Source organism: Gekko japonicus, unplaced genomic scaffold (assembly GCF_001447785.1).
Source record: "Gekko japonicus isolate JY-2015 unplaced genomic scaffold, Gekko_japonicus_V1.1 scaffold2812, whole genome shotgun sequence".
Classification (NCBI taxonomy): Eukaryota; Metazoa; Chordata; class Lepidosauria; order Squamata; family Gekkonidae; genus Gekko; species Gekko japonicus.
This window is the reverse complement of record NW_015168129.1, coordinates 89,143-109,360: the sequence shown is the minus strand read 5'-3', so window position 1 is coordinate 109,360 and position 20,218 is coordinate 89,143. Positions and strand designations below refer to the sequence as shown.

General features: G+C 48.8%; 1 protein-coding gene across 1 annotated transcript in view; it reads right to left on the bottom strand.

The window, feature by feature from the left end:
• The window catches only part of ADAMTS13 (ADAM metallopeptidase with thrombospondin type 1 motif 13), a 66,465-nt gene that overhangs the window by 43,380 nt on the left and 2,867 nt on the right, over positions 1–20,218 (bottom strand). The window contains exons 2-6 of the mRNA XM_015414906.1: positions 19,778–19,833; positions 17,419–17,580; positions 10,839–10,978; positions 7,691–7,774; positions 4,586–4,710 (exon numbers count right to left, since the gene is read on the bottom strand). Of these exons, the coding sequence (XP_015270392.1) occupies positions 4,586–4,710; positions 7,691–7,774; positions 10,839–10,978; positions 17,419–17,580; positions 19,778–19,833 (567 nt within the window). The remainder of the gene's footprint in view (positions 1–4,585; positions 4,711–7,690; positions 7,775–10,838; positions 10,979–17,418; positions 17,581–19,777; positions 19,834–20,218) is intronic.

The window sequence follows — 20,218 nt, the reverse complement described above, 5'->3', positions numbered from 1 at the left end:
TGGTTTAGGAAACTATGGGATCAATTCTTGATGGAAAGCATAACTGATAAACACAATTGCAATGCCAGAAATCCCTCGGTATCTAACTTTACTGCGAAATGGTTCCCAGTACTGTCTTTTCTAGAGTCAGAGGAATTTATCTCTCCCCACTGGAAGAACTATATCAAATGGATTTAATTTGGATAGTGTGCCTTTTTGTCTTTCTCAAATGTTTTTATATTGTTTATATGAGCGTATTATCAATCACTGCATATTTATGCTTTGTTTAATTCTTACACTTATTTGTTACTTTTTAACTATCGATCAGCACCCTCTCCTCACATACCTCATTGGCCTTGTTTTGAGGTTTCTTACTGTAAGCGCTGTTTATATGGTCACCATTTGCTAGATGTACTAAGTTTGAATATCACACTAAGTTTGGTGATACTAATGCTTTGTTTCTGGTTAAATTGTTTCATATCAATCGCTATCTAAGGGGTACGGTAGGTTTACCCCTATTAAGTGTATCTAAGCATATCATTCCAAATGTAGTTACTGTTAATCTTTTGTTTCTCTAAATAAAAATTGTTATTGGAATGTCCGGCAGAATGTGTGGAAGGCAGGGCGGCCCCACTCTGCTCAGTGCATGTCTGGTGAAGATCTCAGAGGACTTCTGTTCCAGACCTGCCACCCAAGGGCCCCTCCCAGACCAGGGTTGACATACTCAGGGGACTCCGTAAATATGCAGTAAAATAGGCATGTACCTTTTAAAACAGAAGAAATAACTTTTTAAAAACCCAGCCTGCTGAGGACTGAATCTGTTCCCTGCCCTCCAGATGGTGCAGACTGTTGAGAGTGGCTGAGCCTCTGTTGAAGAAGGGGGAGGGGGAGGGGAGTGGGGGGTGGGCAGGAGGAAAATTTGCCTGCTTGAGCACCAAAGAACTGATGTTATTGTCTAGGGGTAGAGGGCAATTCCGCAATTGCTTACAGTTGGGTTAGAACGGATAAAAGGAAGTCCTTCTTCACCCAAAGAGTGATTCACACATGGAATTCACTGCCACAGGAGGGGGTGGCGGCTACAAGCATGGACGGCTTCAAGGGGGAATTGGATAAACAGATGGAGCAGAGGTCCATCAGTGGCTATTAGCCACAAAGTATAGATAGGGACTCTTGGTCTGGGGCAAGGGATGCTCTGTCTTCTTGGTACTTGGGAGAGGGGGTAACAGTGGGAGGGCTTCTAGCATCCTGACCCCACTGCTGGACCTCCTGATGGCACCGGGTATTTTTGGCCACCGTGTGACAGAGTGTTGGACTAGATGGGCCATTGGCCTGATCCAACATTGGCTCCTCTTATGTTCTTACCCCCCCCCCCAGACAACATACACAGCAGTTCCTCATGAGCCCCCAGTGCGTTATCAGACAGTAATGTGTAAGAGGAAAGAAGAAGAAGAAGAAGAAGAAGAAGAAGAAGAAGAAGAAGAAGAAGAAGAAGAAGAAGAAGAAGAAGAGATTGGATTTATACCCCGCCCTTCACTACCCAAAGGTGTCTCAGAGCGGCTTACACACTCCGAAGAAGAAGAAGAAGAAGAAGAAGAAGAGATTGGATTTATACCCCGCCCTTCACTACCCAAAGGTGTCTCAGAGCGGCTTACAAACTCCTTTCCCTTCCCCTCCCCACAACAAACGCCCTGTGAGGTAGGCGGGGCTGAGAGAGCTCTTGACAGAAACTGCTCTTTTCCAAGGACAGCTCTGACAGAGCTTGTGACTGACCCAAGGTCATCCAGCAGGTGCAAGTGGAGGAGTGGGGAATCAAACCCGGTTCTCTCAGATTAGAGTCCGCGCACTTAACCACTACACCAAACTGAGTTGGTTTTTATACCCCGCTTTTCTCTACCCGAAGGAGTCTCAAAGCGGCTTTCAATCGCCTTCCCTTCCTCTCCCCACAACAGGCACCTTGTGAGGCAGGTGGGGCCGAGAGAGCTCTGAGAGAGAGAGAAGTGGGACTGGCCCAAGGTCATGTGGAGGAAGAGTGGGGAACCAAACCCTGTTCTCCACATTAGAGCCCACTGCTCTAAACCACGACACTACGCCGGCATAGCCTCCTTTCTCCACCAAAGGGGTCATGGGGAGGGGGGGAGCTGGCTCCTTTAGGTAGGAGGGGAGAGATTTCTGGGTTTGGGGCGTGCCACAAGCAGCAAACCAGCCTCAAGCTGAGTGATGCGATGGGGGAAGGGGGTGCTTCCCATGGAAAACAGGAGAAGAGCCCGTTCCCCTCTCCCAGTTATGGTGATTATTTACGAATTGTCCCCCTGCCTCAAAAACTGCCTTGCAGGCTCACCCTCACCAACCTGTGACTCCTTTGCCTTGGTGCCCATGCAGCCCTCAAGAAGAGTTGGGCACTCTCCCTTTTTCGCTCTCACAAACCAGATTTCTCCCATACTTGGCTTGCAAGAGGCCCTGTCTCTGACCAAGTCCAGCTCATTCATACAAATGTATTTGGCTAATTATTTATTTACTTTGTTTATACCCCCACTTCTCTCCGTTGGGGACCCAGAACAGCTTTCCTCACTCGCCTCCATTTTATCCTTGCAGCAGCCTTGTCAGGTAGGCAGGGGTCGTTTCGTAGAAAAAGAGCTAGGGGAACTCATTAGCATAACTCATTAGCCTATGCCACACCCCCTGACATCACCGGAAGTGTGTCATAAGGCCACACCCCCTGACATCACCGGAAGTGTGCCATAAGGCCACACACCCCGCCCCCAACGGTCCCGGCTGCCGCCACCGGCCTTGCAGCTCCACTGCCGAGCCCCATGAGGGGCCCGGCGGTGGACCTGCAAGGCCGGCAGGAGTGCAAGGAAGCCCCGCGAAGGCCCTCCCTGGCCCCAGGCAGGCAGGGGTGGGGAGAGGCCGGGAGGAAGCAACTTACCCTCCCTCTTCTCCTGCCTCCTCCTAGCTAAATTAGGGCCGAAAGCGGGGCGGCCGGAAGTGGGGGGCGGGGCTTCGTCATGTGCCCCGCCCCCTGTACCTCACCCGGGGGAACTGCGATCCCCCGTGATCCCCTCCGAAATGACCTCTGCTGGTAGGCTAGGTGGAGAGTGTGTGACTGGCCAAAGGTTACCCAACAAGCTTCCTCGGCAGAGTGGAGATTCAAACCTGGGGTTCTTTAGCCACGACATCACACTGGCTCTCAATACCAATCTTCCTACATCTGCTGAACAAACATAGTATAGTCTGGAGTGGCCCCTTGGTCATTTTAATCAGGGCCAGTGTTCCCTCTAAGCTGAGTTACGGTGTGGTCACACAGCAAGCTTATTTGTTCCTGCTATAGATTTGATTGGGAATATTTGATCACACATCCCTCCCCGAACCACTTGCATCGTGCAACGAGGCTCCAGGCACCGTCCAGATAGCTGCGCCACCCAAGCAGTGGCGCGGCTTGTTTTTTTTAAAAAAAATTGGCTTTGCCCATGCGCATATGCACATGGCTGAATCACCGCTCCCACTGGGACTTGCCATACTCCCTTGTTTTTGCAGGATTTCCCCCCATGAACAGCGAACAAAATTAACCTGTGACATACAACTGAGCACTGAAGTCTATATGTGTACTCAAACGTTTATAAATTGAATTTATTCAGTGCAGGATTGCTCATGCGCACGACAGCAGAAGCTTGGGGGGGGAAACATTGCGAGAAGGACATTCAGACGCCCTAATCGTGATCACTGCGAGAAACGGAAGACAGGTGACCACAGAGAGTTGCAGGCAGAGAGGCAAACACAAACCATCTTCTGTTTACCCTGCTGTCACTGACTCCCTCTGAAGTGTAGATCAATACTCTTTAGGGAAAAGGGAACGTCCTTCCATCTCCTCTCTTCTCTCTCTTCAATGCACACAAGATGGAGATGCAGGATGCTCCTCTCAGCATCCTCATCCATCTGCCAGCTAGACAGCATAGGAACCATCTCTACTTCTCTACTCTGTACTATCAAGTGTGTATTTCTAGAATAAAGTAATTCTTAGTTTCATTTAAACTGAAACGTGGTTCTGTGTGACTTTTTACACTTGCAAGCACACGGTAGGTTTGGGACAAAGAGCTGCTGCATTAAAGCTGTGCACTCTGCTAAGTACGGCGGATCTGGACCACCAGAACCAGTACCCTTCCAACAACTAGTACTGGCTTCTGCAAAGTCAGTTCACTCCAGATTCCAGAAGGCTCCACCTCTGACCTGCCCTGTTCTGTCCCGGCTCCTCCTGCCTTGATTGTGCCTGCAGCGATTGGCCAAGGGGACAGAATTTTGGAAGCCAAAGCCAACAGCAGATAGTTCAGCTCCACCTGCCCTCCACCCCTCGTTGTCTACGTGCCCCCTTGGGCTCACCTCGTACGTGGCTCAAAGGCAACAAAGGACTAGGTTCCTGGGGACCCAGTTCCAAATCCCCACTCTGCCATGGAAGCTTGCTGGGGACTTTGGGCAGCCACCTACTGTCAGCCTAACCTACCTTGCAGGGTTGTTGTGAGGACAGAATGGAGGAGAGGAGAACCATGTAAGGTGTTTTGGTTTCCCACTGGGGAGAAGTACATATATAAATAAATGGAAGAAGCTTTGTTACCTGGTCACATACAGAACGAGATCCGCATGGCTGGGATCGGAGTCGTTCTCAGGGTTGACCTTCCTGGCCCACTCACAGACGCTGACGACGGAGGAAGTGAGGTTGGTGGTGATGCTGATGCCTTCCTGGGAGAGAGGCAGGAGGGCGCACAGAAATGGGATTTGCATTCGGCTCACCTGCCATCGTGTGCATGTTCTTAATTATTCCCATTGTTTCATGCATTCACATTCTTCGTCGCCAGTGAAAAGTATGCAGACGGCGAGTGATTTCAGCTAAGCATACCTTTATTTGGTTGAGAACAAAGACAACTGACCAGCTCGCAGGCCGCTTTATATTCATTCAGAAAACCCGCCACCAAGCTCACCTAAACACACCCCCTACTCCCCATAGGCTATTTACAGTAACCGAGAGACCCATTGGCCTCCCGGCTTGGGACCTAGCCCTTTCATTGGGCCGGCTAGGATCCTACGGACCCATTGTCTTTAGACTTGAAGCTATTGAGGAAATGTGCCTGGCCAGCCCGGGCAAGTCCAGGCATGTCAGGCTGAATACATTACACACTGGTACAATGGGGAACTGCTTTCCCTCCTCTTAACCAACTGGGCTGAAATTCTCAGAAACTGTAGTCCATTTTCAAATTCAGTTACAAGCAGGGGTCATTGCCTAGAAAAAGAGGTGCAGGAGCTCATTTGCATAACACACTTGCATATGCCACACTCCCTAAAAAAGGGCAGGCATGTTTAAAATGAGTTATGCAAATGAGTTATGGCCCATGGTGTCCAACCCAGTCATGCCTGGGTTCCCTGCCCGATCTCCTCCAGGTGCCCCGTGCAGGGCACCTGGAGATTGGGCAAGGAACCCAGACATTTAAATCCCCCCCTCCCTGAGTGTCTTCGTGGGCGGGGGGTGGGGCCTGGGCTCTTTCCTGCTGGAGCACCGCTTCAGGGCGCTCCAGCAGGAAACGACCCCTGGTTACAAGAATGGTATGGAAGAATGGGATTTGGATTAGTTTCTCTCCATACACCTGAATGTGCTCAAACCCTAAGTTCAGCGCAGCAAAATCAGCCCGTGAGCTTAAGTCCACTCTTATCAAGCCAGTCCAGCTTTTTTTATAATGAATTATTTATAAAGATTAATAATTAGTAACACATTATTTATAAAGATTAATAATTAGTAACACAGTAACATTAACACCAAAACAATAATTTAACTTACAAGGGGAAAGAATGTAATTAAATAGGGAACAGGTTCTTTGCAGCATAAGTGCTTTGAGAAGTATTTTTCCAGATTTTGTGTCCAGAATGTTACTGATCCCAATTGGAAAGCAGTTCTGATTTTGAGAAAACCTTGGGAAACGACCCCTGGTTACAAGAATGGTATGGAAGAATGGGATTTGGATTAGTTTCTCTCCATACACCTGAATGTGCTCAAACCCTAAGTTCAGCGCAGCAAAATCAGCCCGTGAGTTTAAGTCCCCTCTTATCAAGCCAGTCCAGCTTTTTTTATAATGAATTATTTATAAAGATTAATAATTAGTAACACAGTAACATTAACACCAAAACAATAATTTAACTTACAAGGGGAAACAATGTAACTAAACAGGGAACAGGTTCTTTGCAGCGTAATGGCTTTGAGAAGTATTTTTCCTGATTTTGTGCCCAGAATGTTACTGATCCCAATTGGAAAGCAGTTCCGATTTTGAGAAAACCTTGGCGAAATGCGGTTGATTGTAGCTAGCTTGCCCGTTCGAGGCTGGGATCGTCATCACCGGAGACTAATATCCAGCATGGAATGAAGAATGGTGGATCGCTTCCATTTGCTGTGATCTTGAGTGAATGTATGGACTAACACTTTAGGCGATTATTTTGTGACAAGCTCTGTTGGGACACTTGTTGTGGATTGATTTCCCATTTAATAGCATTGTTTTCCCTTGTGTGTTAAATTATTGTTTTGGTGTTAATTGTACTGTGTTGCAGAATATTAATCTTTATAAATAATTCATTATAAAAATCGTTGATTTTTGGAAATACTTATTAAGCATTCTTTAACAGGTACATCCAGAGTAGTTTCACACAGTTTCTACCACTTCAGGCTGCAACTTTCCCCAGCAGCATTTTATTAGTTGCTGTTTGCATGTTTGGCTTAAGACCTCGGGTCAATGAAGCTAATAAATGAAATGGAAAATGGACATAACTGTTCTGAGCAATTTCACCCGTATTTGGAGAGAAACGGCCTAAGGAGTACAACAGGAAGCAGCACACAAGGCCTTTCCGTTCTTTAAAAAGTCAGGTGGGCTTTCCATCTGCAGGAGGTTCTTTCCAGAGTCTCCTCCTCTCTCTCTTCCCCTGGGCTGCTGCGTCACAGATGGGCCAGGGCTGCTGGAAGTGACATCCAGACCCGGAGTTGAAATAGCTTCCCTGGGCCAGAAATCAGCAGCCAGTGCCTCAAGTGGCCCAAGCAGAAGGCCAGCCTCCTCTTCCTCCCCTTATTTGCCCAATCCTGAGGCTTCATGCCCCAGCCAATCACAAGGCTCCAGCCCTCTTCCCTTCTGTGCAGGGAGGGGGAGCTCTAAGCACACAGCCACTAGGATGGCCTTCAGCCTCAGGCGGTGAGGTCCATCAGTGGCTTAGCCACAAGGGACAGATGGAACACTCTGTCTGGGGCAATGATGCTGTGTCTTCTTGGTGCTTGGGGGCAACAGTGGGAGGGCTCCTAGTGTCCTGGCCCCGCTGGTGGACCTCCTGATGGCCCCTGGGTTTCGGCCACTGTCTGACACAGAGTGTGGGACTGGACGGGCCACTGGCCTGATCCAACATGGCTTCTTTTATGTTCTCTTATGTTCATGAGGGGCCTTCAGAAGCCCCAGGGTCCTGGACAGGCTCTGCCTCGGGTCACCAACCCCCAGGCAGGGCCTGGGATTCTCCCAAAATTACAACCATTCTGCAAAGTGCAGAGCTCAGTGCAGAACAACAGCTCTGGAGGGTAGACTCTTTGACTGCCCACCCCCCAAGCTCTGCCCTCCCAAGGCACCGTCCCCAAGTCTCCAGAAATTCCCCAAGACCTAGCGGCAGCCTCAGCTGCCCCTCACTGAATGGATTTTACCACCTCCGGCTCTGTGAGGACGATCATTCGGATCAGGTGAACCCTGAACTGAGCTCCCAGCGAGGCGTCTCGGAGCAATTCAGCACCCTGCCGGGGGGGAAACCAAAAAAAAGTTAATGAAAGCTTTAAGTCCACTTAGAAATAAACTAATTAATCTGCTTTTTCAAAAACTTTAGAAGGAAAAACTATCTTTAACATCAGAGGTCATTTCGGGGGGGATCGCAGGGGATCGCAGTTCCCCCGGGTGAGGTGTGAGGGGGGGGGCACATGACGAAGCCCCGCCCCCTGCTTCCGGCCGCCCCGCTTCCGGCCCTCATTCAGCCAGGAGGAGGCAGGCACTTAACCACTACACCAAACTGGCTCTCTAGGCTGCAAAAGCAGCAAGATCTATAGACACAAGACAAAGATGCTTGTGAGGCCTCTAAAGATGAAAGTCTGGTGCCAAATGCACAGCTGCTAAATTAGAACATCTAAAAAATAAAATATATTTCTAAAGCTAATGCAGTAAATAAAAGCCAACATAATAGCAGAAATAAAAAATCAATAATATAGAGCTTGCTTCTAAAGTAAGTAATATAGCCATTTTACTACACTGTAAGTTAAAAAAATGATTATTCATATTCAATTTTTTTTCTTTTTTCTACAGCTTTCCTTTTCTTGGTCCAGTATTAACTTATTGGTTATCTTCTTGTTGTTGTTGTTCAGTCGCACAGTCGAGTCCAACTCTTCGCAACCCCATGGACCAGCTCCCGCCAGGCCCTCCTGTCTTCTGCCGTCCTCTGAAGTTTGCTCAGTTTCATGTTCGTTGCATCTATGACACTGTCTCACCATCTCATCCTTTGCCGTCCCTGTCTTCTTTGACCTTCAATCTTTCCCAGCATCAGGGTCTTCTCCAGTGAGTGCTCCCTTCTCATTTAGTGGCCATCTGGCCTTCCAGGGAACAGTCAGGGTTGATTTCTTTTAGGATTGACTGATTTGATCTTCTTGCAGTCCAAGGGACTCTCTTCTTCTTGTAATATGTACTATTGTTACGTGTACCTCAATAATGTTTGACCTCTAAAGAAGGCCCAAATTGGGTGGAAATGCATCCGATCATGTGTACTGGCCCTTGTTTTTAGGCCACTTGAACTTTTTAACAAGGCTTTCATTGGGCCCTTATATGTTTTTAACTGTCTAACGTATTTTTGTATACTATAAGTGTAATGTATCAAGTTCCGACCGCGTGGTCCGCTTGGGCACCACGCGGTCAAGAGGAGCAAGCATCAAGCTTCACTCCAATAAACAAAGGACGATGCGGATCCTAGCCCGCACCAACCAGAGGGCTAGGCTCCGGGCCGAGAGCCTATGGGACTCTTGGCCACTAGTTAGGACCTATTGGGAAGTGGGGGGGGGTTCTGGGTGGTGGATTTACAGGGATATAAGCCGGCCTGAGAGCCTGCTAGGGTTGTCTTGTTCTTGATCAAATAAAGTACGCTAAGCTGAAATCACTTGTCCGTCTGCGTACTTTTCAATAAGTTTCAACTAGGTTTTTAACATTGGCCCTTTATCAGACTTCTTGTGGTTCTTGATTCCAGTTTTTAGGTCAGGTTTGTTTTCCCCTCCCTGTGTCTTACGGGGCCTGGATATCCCCTGCTATTACAACTAGAGATTGGTTACCCTGGATAAAATGGCTGCTTTGGAGGATGGGCTCTGTGGCCTTGTACCCTTCCCCTTTCCAAGCCCCACCCCTCCCCAGGCTCCACCCCCCAAATCTCCAGGTATTTCCCAACCCAGAGCTGTCAACCCTACTCCTTAGGGAGAGGGGGGAAAGTAGAGTTGCCGGCTCCAGGTTGGGAAATACCTGGAGATTTGGGGAGGATGGGAGCTTGGGGAGGAGAGGGACCAAACTACCTTCCAAAGCAGCCATTTTCTCCAGGGGAACTGATCTCTGTTGCCTGGAGATCAGTTGTAATAACAGGGGATCTCCAGCCACCACCTGGAGGTTGGCAACCCGAGGGGAAAAGTGACATTCCCAGGGGCTCATGGTCTTCTTGGCTCAGAGTGGCTCCAAACAGCACCCCCAAAGGTTTCCGGCCAAACTAAACGTGATGCAAAACGTGCAGCTGCCCTCAAACCTGCCCCTGCTCATCAAGCTCCTCCTGTCATGCCTGCCCCTGCTGATGACCCTGATGAGGCACCTGCCAGCCAGGAGCATGTGGAGTTGACACCACAGGCTCCTGAGGAACGTACTGCAGCAGAGACTTATAGACAAAGACTGGCTCCTGTGGCTGAAAGCTCCCTAAGTGATGAGGAGGATAGAGCCTCCCAGGAAACACCTGCACAGGATCAGGCTTTGCTGCAGCACAGAGATTCCTCGCCCGATTCACCACCAGCTGTGACCAGGCTCCGGAATCAACAGAGACAGGAGCTGAGAGATCGACGCCGGGATGCACGCATGCGTGGAAGACGATCTCTCAGCCCTGAGTATTGACTGGAACATGACCTTCCTCCCTGCCAGCTAACGAGTTAATTAGCCAGCACTGTATATCTTCAAGCCTGTTGCTGGCAGGAACTCGTGCTGGCAAACGTCTTTTGACAGGACCTCACTCCGTGTATCTCTGCTCCAGAACTCTTGTCGTCTTGATCCTCGGCTTTTGACCCTCGGCTTCGTTGACCCTGCTCTCGTCTCTGACTCCTCTGGCATCGTTTGGATTTATGGACATTGAACTCTGGTATGTCTGACCCTGGCTTTGGATTCTGATTTAAACCTGTTTGAACTTTGCTGCTTGTCTTACTCGGCTTGACTTCGGACTGCTCTTGGACTTTGCTTGCCTGCATCACGCCCCCTGCCCCTGCCGTGACACCTCCCTCCCCTCTGAAGGGCCAGGGGGGCTTACTTCCCCCCCCAGCCCTGACCTGACCAGCGGCAGCCAATAATATGGAGCAGGGAGAGGGGGACCCAGACTGCTGTGATACCAGGACAAAGATAAGTTCTGCTGTTTTTTTTTTGCTGAACCTTCCAGACAGGGGCGAGGAGAGCTGCATGAATGGACGCCATTTTACTTAGATCCAGTAGTCAGTCGTGTTGGTCTGAAGCCATTTTACTTAGTATCACAAGCTGTACCACCGTCAGAAAACAGGCAAAGGCCCAGCACAGTCGAAAATGACTCACAATATTCAGATTGGTGAGGATGTACCTCTCCGTGTCTTCTTTATGGAACCAGAAGACATCTGGCCCCACCACAACAAGCAGCTCCAAGTGTTTTACAGTCGACTCAGCCCCTTTCCGGACTCGGGATAGAAGCTTTCTTCCTATGACACAGAGAGTATTGGGGGGGGGGGTGAAAAAACATCAGAGTAGAAGTCTGAATGCCAGTCAGATGCTCTCTGCACGGATGCTCTGATAGTTTGGGCAGTTTGCCCTTTGAGAAAGCATGCTTCTAGTTCTAGATCTCACCACCAGACAGCAGAGCTCTGCAGAACAGTGAACATGTTTGTTTAGTTCCCTTTTAAAGTAATCAAGCTGAGCTGAAACAGCATCAAGCAGGAAACCTGGGGAATCAATTACAGGAGGGGAGCTGTGGGGTGCAAATCACAGAGATAGGTCAGGTCAAAGTTCCCCAGAAAACAGTCACTGCCCGGCCCCACCCCCTCCAGGCTCTGCCGTGGGGCCACGAGAAGACTACCTGGCAGTACTGTTGTGTGGCTACGGGGAGTCTTGAAGACAATGTGAGGCTTGGGATGACGCAGGCCCCTCAGCAGCTTCAAGTGTTTGCTTCTTACAGGCTGAATGTGAACCTTCTCCACAGGGACCATGGCAACTCCTTTCTGGAGGAAATAAAAACCCACCCTGGCGTTATCAGCCTTGATTGCTAGTGCAATTTTTTTAAAAACCCAAAAACTAAGCAGTAATGGAAAGCAGAGCAAAAGAGAGAAGCATCTGAATTATGGAAGGCAAATGTTTCTTGTGAGGGCCAAACCAGAAAGGTGCCAAGAATTCTGTGACTGGAGCGTTTAAACTCAACTTTCAGGTACACAGGAGTCCAATTCAGATCAGGAATGAAGCACATGGCTGGTGAGGGAAGGGGAGGCTTCCTCTGGTGCCATTTTCCCAACCTGAAATGGCCCCCAGGATGGCAAATTTCGGAAGGTGGCACTGGCTACTCTGTTCTGCTTTCAAGAGTCTTTCTTGCCAGCAGCATTACTAGGCCTCAAATTCCTTATTCTTATAAGGTAGAAAGGTGGCTAATAAATGTTTTAAATTTAAAAAAAAAACTAAATCCCAAGGCATGTTTTTGAACCTATGGCTGCCTTAAAAGGCATGTCCTTTCCCCCTTCTGAATGGATATTCATTCAGCCAGGAGGAGGCAGGAGAAGAGGGAGGGTAAGTTGCTTCCTCCCTGCCTCTCCCCACCCCTGCCTGCCTGGGGCCAGGGAGGGCCTTTGCGGGGCTTCCTTGCACTCCCGCCGCCCTTGCAGGTCCACCGCCGGGCCCCTCATGGGGCTCTGCAGTGAGGCTGCAAGGCCGGCGGCAGCGGCCAGGACCGTTGGGGGCGGGGTGTGTGGCCTTATGACACACTTCCAGTGATGTCAGGGGGTGTGGCATATGCTAATGAGTTATGCTAATGAGTCCCCCTAGCTCTTTTTCTACGAAATGACCCCTGGATATTCCCAGAATTCTCTGCCTGTCCTCCCAGCCCTTCTTCCCTGACAGACTGCTCCGTGGAACTCCTGGTCCCTCTGATTAACTGCACTGCCTGTCACAGACTTCACAGTTCTTTGTTTCGGGGTGTGTGAGGTTGAAATAGGGTTGCCGGCCTCCAGGTAGTGGGCGGAGACCTCCCGCTTTTACAACTGATCTCCAGGCAACAGAGATCAGTCCACCTAGAGAAAATGGCTGCTTGGAAGGAGGACTCGATGGCATTGTACCCCACTGAGGTCCCTCCCCTCCCAAGCCCCGCCCTCCTCAGGCGGCCCCACTCTCCAAATCTCCAGGTGTTTCCTAACCCAGAGCTGGCAACCCGAGGCTGAGACTATAATGTCTTTCTGTATTTGAAGAAGGATGTTTTTTGGTCCTCAGCTGAAACTCTCTTGAATAGTTGTGTTCAGGAAGGAACCAAGTGTTGAAAGAAATAAAGAAGATCACAAGAGAAGACATCCCACTTGATCCGGCTGTATTGCTTCTTAACTCAAGTTATACTATTGAGGAATCGGAAGTTAAAATTACTGAATTAGCCGCCACATTAATAGCCACGGCACGGCTTGCTATTGCTGCCTCATGGAAAAATCATGATTCTTCTTCTATTGCTCAATGGAGAAATAAATGTTGGGACCATTATGTGATGGATCATAAAGTAGCAGATAAATATGAGTCCCACATACAAGGATATGCGAGATCCCATGCCAATTTCAATCGAAAATGGAGTCCTCTTATAACATATTTTACAGAAAACGGTGTGTTACCAGCAAATACTAGTTATGCAGATTGGATACATCTTTAAAAAAAAATTATGGCTTTAGCATTCTCAAAAATATATATATGTATGGAAACTTTTAAGGTCCTTCTAAAATATATCTGGATTTATTATACGGTATATTATATGTTACTACTCTAGTAGAACAAGTGGAAAATAACAAGAAAGTGACAAGGTAATAAGATGTACCTGCTGACAAGTTAATAGATGGCATTGTGTTAAATGAATTTGCACTTACAGGCTGTATTAATGTTTAAATAGTAATCTTGTTTATGTATACTTGACTTATCTTTTAATAAAATCGTTTAAAAAAAAAAAAAGGAAGGAACCAATTACTGGAATAAACACCGTAAACACCAACCCTTAGAAATTAAGGTTGCCAACCTCCAGGTGGGGCCCGAGGATCTCCTGGTACCATAACCGATCTCCAGACAACATAAATCAGTTGCCCAGGAGAAAGTGGATGCTGCGGAGGGGGGACCCTGTGGCATTATGCCTGACTGAGGTCCTACCCTCCCAAAGCCCACCCTCCCCAGGATCTACTACCAAATCTCCAGGGATTTCCCCAAGCCAGGGTTGGCAACTCTACAAATCTTAACAGCCGTTTTTCTTTTCTCTAAACAGTTTCCAGATTCTGGATATGCTTAACTTGCAGATCTGGAGTAAACTGTAGAGACTGAGCCAGTCTGTGCAAAATAAGGAAGGCCGCAAAGCTTGAACGGATTTCATCAGGAGACTGGGGAACCATAGATTTCACCTGCTAATTGGTGCTGGCCACTGGAGAGCCAGAAGTGGGATTGTCTGGTGCTTTTTTAAAAGTCTGTTTTGGTTCTAGCATGTTGATGGATAAAAAAGAAAATATAAGAACGAGCTTTTCTGTCTCAGATTGAGGAGCAGCTTGCACTGACTGCATCCTAATAAATCAGTGCAGAATTGCACCTTAGGGTTGCCACCCTCCAGGGGGCACCTGGAGACCTCCCGCTATTACAGTTGATCTCCAGATGACCAAGATCTGTTCCCCTGGAGAAAATGGCTGCTTTGGAGGGCGGACTCTGCGGCATCGCACCTCGCCGAGTTCCCTCCCCAGGCTCCACCCCCAAAGGTATTTCCCAACCCGGAGCTGGCCACTCCGTTTCCACCTCCTTTCGTCTACAGTGCAGGACATTATGTGACCCCCCCCAAAATATACTGAGCTGAGACTAAACTCACCAGCTGCCCTCCGCAGTATGTGAATCGGCCTTCCGCCCCTGGAGGGCTCAGGACCTTTCCTCCGGCAAAGCAATTGCCCCAGAAACGCCTCAGCAAACTGACGGAAGAATTCAGCCTTTGCTCACTGACAAAAGAGGTGGAGAGGAGGGCGCAGTCCTCCAGGAACTCAAAGGCATAGAGCTCCCCCCAAGCTGTAAGGGAGCATCGCTGGGTTCTGCAAGGTGTTAGCCTGGACTGTCCTTCTTTGCAGGAACAAGTGAGGTACACAACCTGGAACTCGGGCACTGTGAAGATTGGGATGCCAAGGTAGAAAAGCCTGGTGTCAACAGAAGCAATGAACAGCTGAAACACATCTCATCACTCTTTCAGGCCATACACTGGGGTCCCAGTACAATGTTCCCTCTCAGCTGAGTTAGTGTGAGCTAGCTCACAGTTTTTCAGCCTCCAGCTCACACCCGTTTTTGTCTTGGCTCAGGAAGGATGGCTCCAGAGCAGACTAATGTATGCAGCAGCCAAATCGCTCGCTCACAACTTTAATGCCGGTTGCTCACAAAGGAGGATTTTTGCTCACAAGACTCCACCGCTCAGAGGGAGCATTTCCCCCACCTTTTTGAGCCTGCAGGCATCCTTGGGATTCTGACACGGGGGTGGGGGCAGGGGGCACACTCAAAAGAATGGCTGCCACAGGGGGTGGAGACGATCACAAAATGGTTACTGCTGCAGGAGGCAGAGCCAAACAAAAAATGTCAAGGAGCGAGGTAATATATAACTCTGCGGTCACACACACTGAATAATCCACTTTCAAACTGGATTTTTACCGTGTGAACTGGCAAAATCCAGTTGGAAAGTGCATTGACAGTGGCAGGGGTCATTTCGTAGAAAAAGAGCTAGGGGAACTCATTAGCATAACTCATTAGCATATGCCACACCCCCTGACATCAGGGGCCCGGCGGTGGACCTGCAAGGCCAGCGGGAGTGCGAGGAAGCCCCGCCAAGGTCTCCCTGGCCCAGGCAGGCAGGGGTGGGGAGAGGCGGGGAGGAAGCACCTTACCCTCCCTCTTCTCCTGCCTCCTCCTGGCTGAATGAGGGCTGGAAGCGGGGCGGACGGAAGCAGGGGGTGGGGCTTCGTCATGTGCCCCGCCCCCTGCACCTCACCGGGGGGAACTGCGATCCCCCGCAATCCCCCCCGAAATGACCTCTGGACAGTGGATTGAAAGTGGATTCTTTCATGGCCAAATCTGCATCTAGCATTTGCTCCGCTGTCTTACCAAACCCACACTGGAACAGAAATTCCCATCTACATTGCATGCCACTTTCACTTTGATTGATTGTCAAATTTTATGGCAGCATCCAGACTGCATGCTGCTTTCACCTCGTTTGATCTCTGGTTTTATGGTGGCTGTTTGCATAGATTTACGGCTGTTTTATGGCCATTCAGGGGTGACTCTGCAGTCAGAACGGCATTAACCTGGGGTATTTGAATGTGGTTTTGAGACGCATCTTCTTCTGTTCCAGTGTGGGTTTGGTACAACAGCGGAGCAAATACTAGATGCAGATTGGGCCAGTGTGTGTGACCACAGCCATAGTAACGCTTCAACATTTCAAGCAGAAGCCCTGTGTTGAACAAGATGCCTTTTAATCTGGCACAGCCAATCAGAAGCCCTGCTGGGCAAAAGCCCCACCTGGCCCTGCCCACATTCTGAAAGCCCTTGGCAGGCACTGGGAAAGGTGTCAGTAGGTTCCACGGTGCCCAGAGACCCCATGCGGGGAGCCCCTGCCACATACCCAGGGAGCTTTAGCATTTTTCAGGGAAGGAGATGGTCACTTAGTCCAGTCTGTGCAGGTGACCACCACCCACAGCTGCCATGGCTGAAGGATTTTCCTGGAGAGCCTATTTTCATAACTCGTGATGTGCCCGTTTGATCAACTGCCTGCAGTGACCACTTCAAGTTGTATCTTTAGCATGCCGTTAAGAGCAACAAAGCCAGATCTGATGGATGGGGCCCAACCCCCTGCAGAGCCCCCTTGTGCAAACCCCACTGAGATCGACAAGTTTCCAAAAGAGAAAGCAAAGGCCCTTCTTACCCTCCAAGTCTGAAGTGGCATTGAAATAAGAGAAAATATCTTGGGCATCCAAAGAAGCTAGAAATGCCTGTAGGAAAGAAGAAGAAAAAAACTTTCTCTTTCCAATTGGAAAATGGAAGGCATCAGAAAAAATTCAAATACGGCACCAGAGTAACGCTTGTGTGTGTGAAGTGTGCCCTCAAGTCATTCCCAACCTGTGGCGACCCTGTGAATTCATGTCCTCCATCCCATCCTGTCCTTAACCGCCTTGCTCATGTCTTGCAAAGTCCATCCATCTCACATTGGGCCTTCCTCTTTTCCTGCTGCCTTTGAATGGATCAGCTGAAATATCATTTTTATGTTGTTTTTAAATAATATGCTGTTTGAAGGGCCAGCAAAGAAGAAATCAAAAGGCATAGAATTGACTTTGTTAGGCAACAGGGAAGTTTCAAAAAGTTCCTAATCAAACCTCAGTTCCTAATAATTAAAAAAAGTTCCTCATCAATCCTCAAACCTTGTTTTAAAGCTCAGTTTAAAACAAAATAGAATAGCCTGATCAAGAAATATAGTCGTTGCAAAAGCTTTCTTTTGGTGTCGTGGTTAAGTGCACGGACTCTAATCTGGGAGAACCGGGTTTGATTCCCCACTCCTCCACTTGCACCTGCTGATGTGACCGTGGGTCAGTCACAAGCTCTGGCATAGCTGTCCTTGAAAAAGAGCAGTTTGTGTCAGAGCTCTCTCAGCCCCACCCACCTCACAGGGTGTCTGTTGTGGGGAGGGAAAGGGAAAGGAGTTTGTAAGCCGCTCTGAGACTCCAAGTGAAGGGCGGGGTATAAATCCAATCTCTCCTCCTCTTCTTCTTCTTCTTAAACAGGGTTAAAAGGGGGACTGACATCCCACTATTACCTAAGAGGGCTGGATACTTTTGTAGATTACATTTTGGAGCAATCAGGTCCACAAAAAGGAAAGGAGGGTTTCTTGTCCTTTGCCAGGGGTCAAACTTACCTCTTGTGGTCTGGACAGCCAGCAAACTGCCAGGAAGAAGGCGGCGAGAAGGAGTGCCGGGGGAGTTGCAGGCATGATGCGAAAGCTGCAATGGACACCACTGAGCAAACAGAAGCTTCAGATGATGGTCTTTTGGCTCAGGGCCTTGCATGGAGGGGAAGCCTGGAAGTGTGCAAAGTCTGAACAAACAAGAGGGGGGCCGTCGGGGCGTGGGGATCGCTTTCGTGGCCAGTTCAAGGCTGCAGTTCTGCCAGAGGGTCCAGAGGGCAGAGGACACTCCTGGGCAATGCTTGTTTGACTGCAGCAGGCAGTCACAGTGGAAACAGGAGCTGCAGGGTGGGTTTTAAAGAAGGAAGAAAGAAGCGGTTAAGGGGGGTGGAGGAGGCACTCATGCTACTCACAGGTCACAGCCCACTCCTACGCATGCTTACTCAGAAATAGGTCCTACGTGTTGTAAAAATAGTCAAAGTATTTAAATTACTCAGAGTTATCAATGGATCTTGCTCTATTGGAAAGAAGAGATTTCTTTGCTTTTAAAAACCTTTATTTCTAAGGGTAAAAGGTACACGGGAAAACTACAAATAAACAGAACATCTAACAGCTACATTTTCTAAGCTGCCTATAGTCCAACACTAACACAGAGATAATGGAGAATCTGTCCTTCTTCTCGACCCCTAGAAAGGAAGTCACCTGAAACAAGCAACCAATCTGTATCACAATAGAAGCTACTTTTCCCAGGCTGATTCCCCATTGGCTCAATGCCAGGTATCCCTTCCAGGTCACTCTAAACAATAGCAATACTAGGCAAACAAGTTAACCCTATAATGACTGGATTGTCAGACCTTGCAAACACATACATTTCCAACACTACGGTGTTCAATGGAGCTCTCAAGGCAGCATTCGGATGGGATTGCAGACTGCGCCACTCTGATAAGAGTTCAGGAATGTAGGGTTCTTTGGGTTGCCAACTCTGGGTTGGGAAATTCCGGGAGATTTAGGGGTGGATCTTGGGGAGTCCAGGTTTGGGAAAGGGAGGGACCTCAGCAGGCTGCAATGCTGTCAAGTCCACCCTCCAAAGCAGCCGTTTTCTCTAAGGGAGTTGACCGCTGTGGCCTGGAGATCAGTTACAATTCTGGGAGATCTCCCGGCACTACCTGGAGGTTGGCAACCCTACGTGTAGTACTGATTCAGCCATTCATTGCTTGAGAGCTGCAGGGTCTCCAGCATCAGCTATGAGGAAGAGGGCTTGGTGATGTCAGATCAAACGGCGACATGTCAGTTCCTAGGCACCACATGGCGTCCGAGCGAGGGAAGAGCAGCAATCGTGGAGTTTGATCCACGCTCCAGAACAAAACAGAACATGGGAATCAGCTATGTGCTGAGCATTCAATGTAGTTCAGCTGTTAATGCCGCACAATTATTCTAATGTACACGTGCCAAAGTTACCACAGGAGGTCGTTAGAAGATGCCGTGTGGAGACAGCTGAGGGTCCTGAGATTCCAACCCACTGCCCTGAGACTGAGGCCCGAAACGCAGGGTGGCCAGCCTCCAGGTGGGGTGGGGAGCTGACGCAACAGCACAAACGATCCCCGGATGACAGAGACCAGAGGAGATGGCAACTGGAGAGAGTGGGCTCTCTGGACTCACTTCGCTGCTGGGCTCCCTCCCCTCCCCATGCGCCACGTTCCCCAGGCTCTGCTCCCAAATCTCCAGGAATCTCCCAACCCAGAGTTGGCAACCTGAACCCCAGGGCCAAAGCCTGAGGACTGGTATCCTGTGCAGTACCAAGCAGTAACCTTCACGCAAGAATGAGCTCAGCCCCCCCCCAAAAAAAAACACCTGTTTAAAAGTTGCACACCTGCTTGGCTCTTGACCCTTCACATTGATTTTTTTCTAGGGGTCCCAAATGCTTGAATTTTAGAGCATCTCATAGCAAGTGCCGCCCATCATTGATCACAGTGGTTTCTTGTTCGTTGCCCAGCCATGTCAGGCCAGATGCCTGTGAGAAGGCAAAACAGCCAGCTCTGGTCTATATTTCCAGTATTTGGCACTCCGTGGTGGTGGGGAACAGGTTGGCTCTTCCCTCCCCAATGTTGTCTGTTAATTCAAAAATGGTACTGATACAAAGACCCTCATCTAATTCGTATCAGTAGCATTTTGGAGTCTGTGTCTTCCTATACTCATCAGGATGATGAGAACCCATAAAAATAGAAGCCACTTGCTTAAGGGGACCAAATTAACATTGTTATTTCGATAAACGAGTTATATGTTTGGTCAAATGACCGTAACAGCAAAGAACTGAACTGACACTTTGATAAGTAACAAGACTAGCTTGTATAATTTGTCATATTTTTCTTACCCACATAGAGCCATCGGGAAAAAGCTTTGAAGTTTTTCATACTGCTGTCTATAACTCTGCAGAGAGAACACAAAAGGAGGTTAAATGTACATTGCAAACATCACATCGATAGTGATTAATCCCTAAAGGTACATTTTTAAGGACCACCTCCTGCATTATTACACATCCCCCACCCCTCCAACAGAAAAGCATCAGTTACAAACAAAAAAGAATGAGAGTGCTGTGTTCAGTTTTGGGCACCACAGTTTAAAAACGATGTTGAAAAGCTGGAACGTGTCCAGAGGAAGAAGAAGAGAAGAAGAGATTGGATTTATACCCCGCCCTTCACTTGTAGTCTCAGAGTGGCTTACAAACTCCTTTCCCTTCCCCTCCCCACAACAGACACCCTGTGAGGTGGGTGGGGCTGAGAGAACTCTGCCACAAACTGCTCTTTTTCAAGGA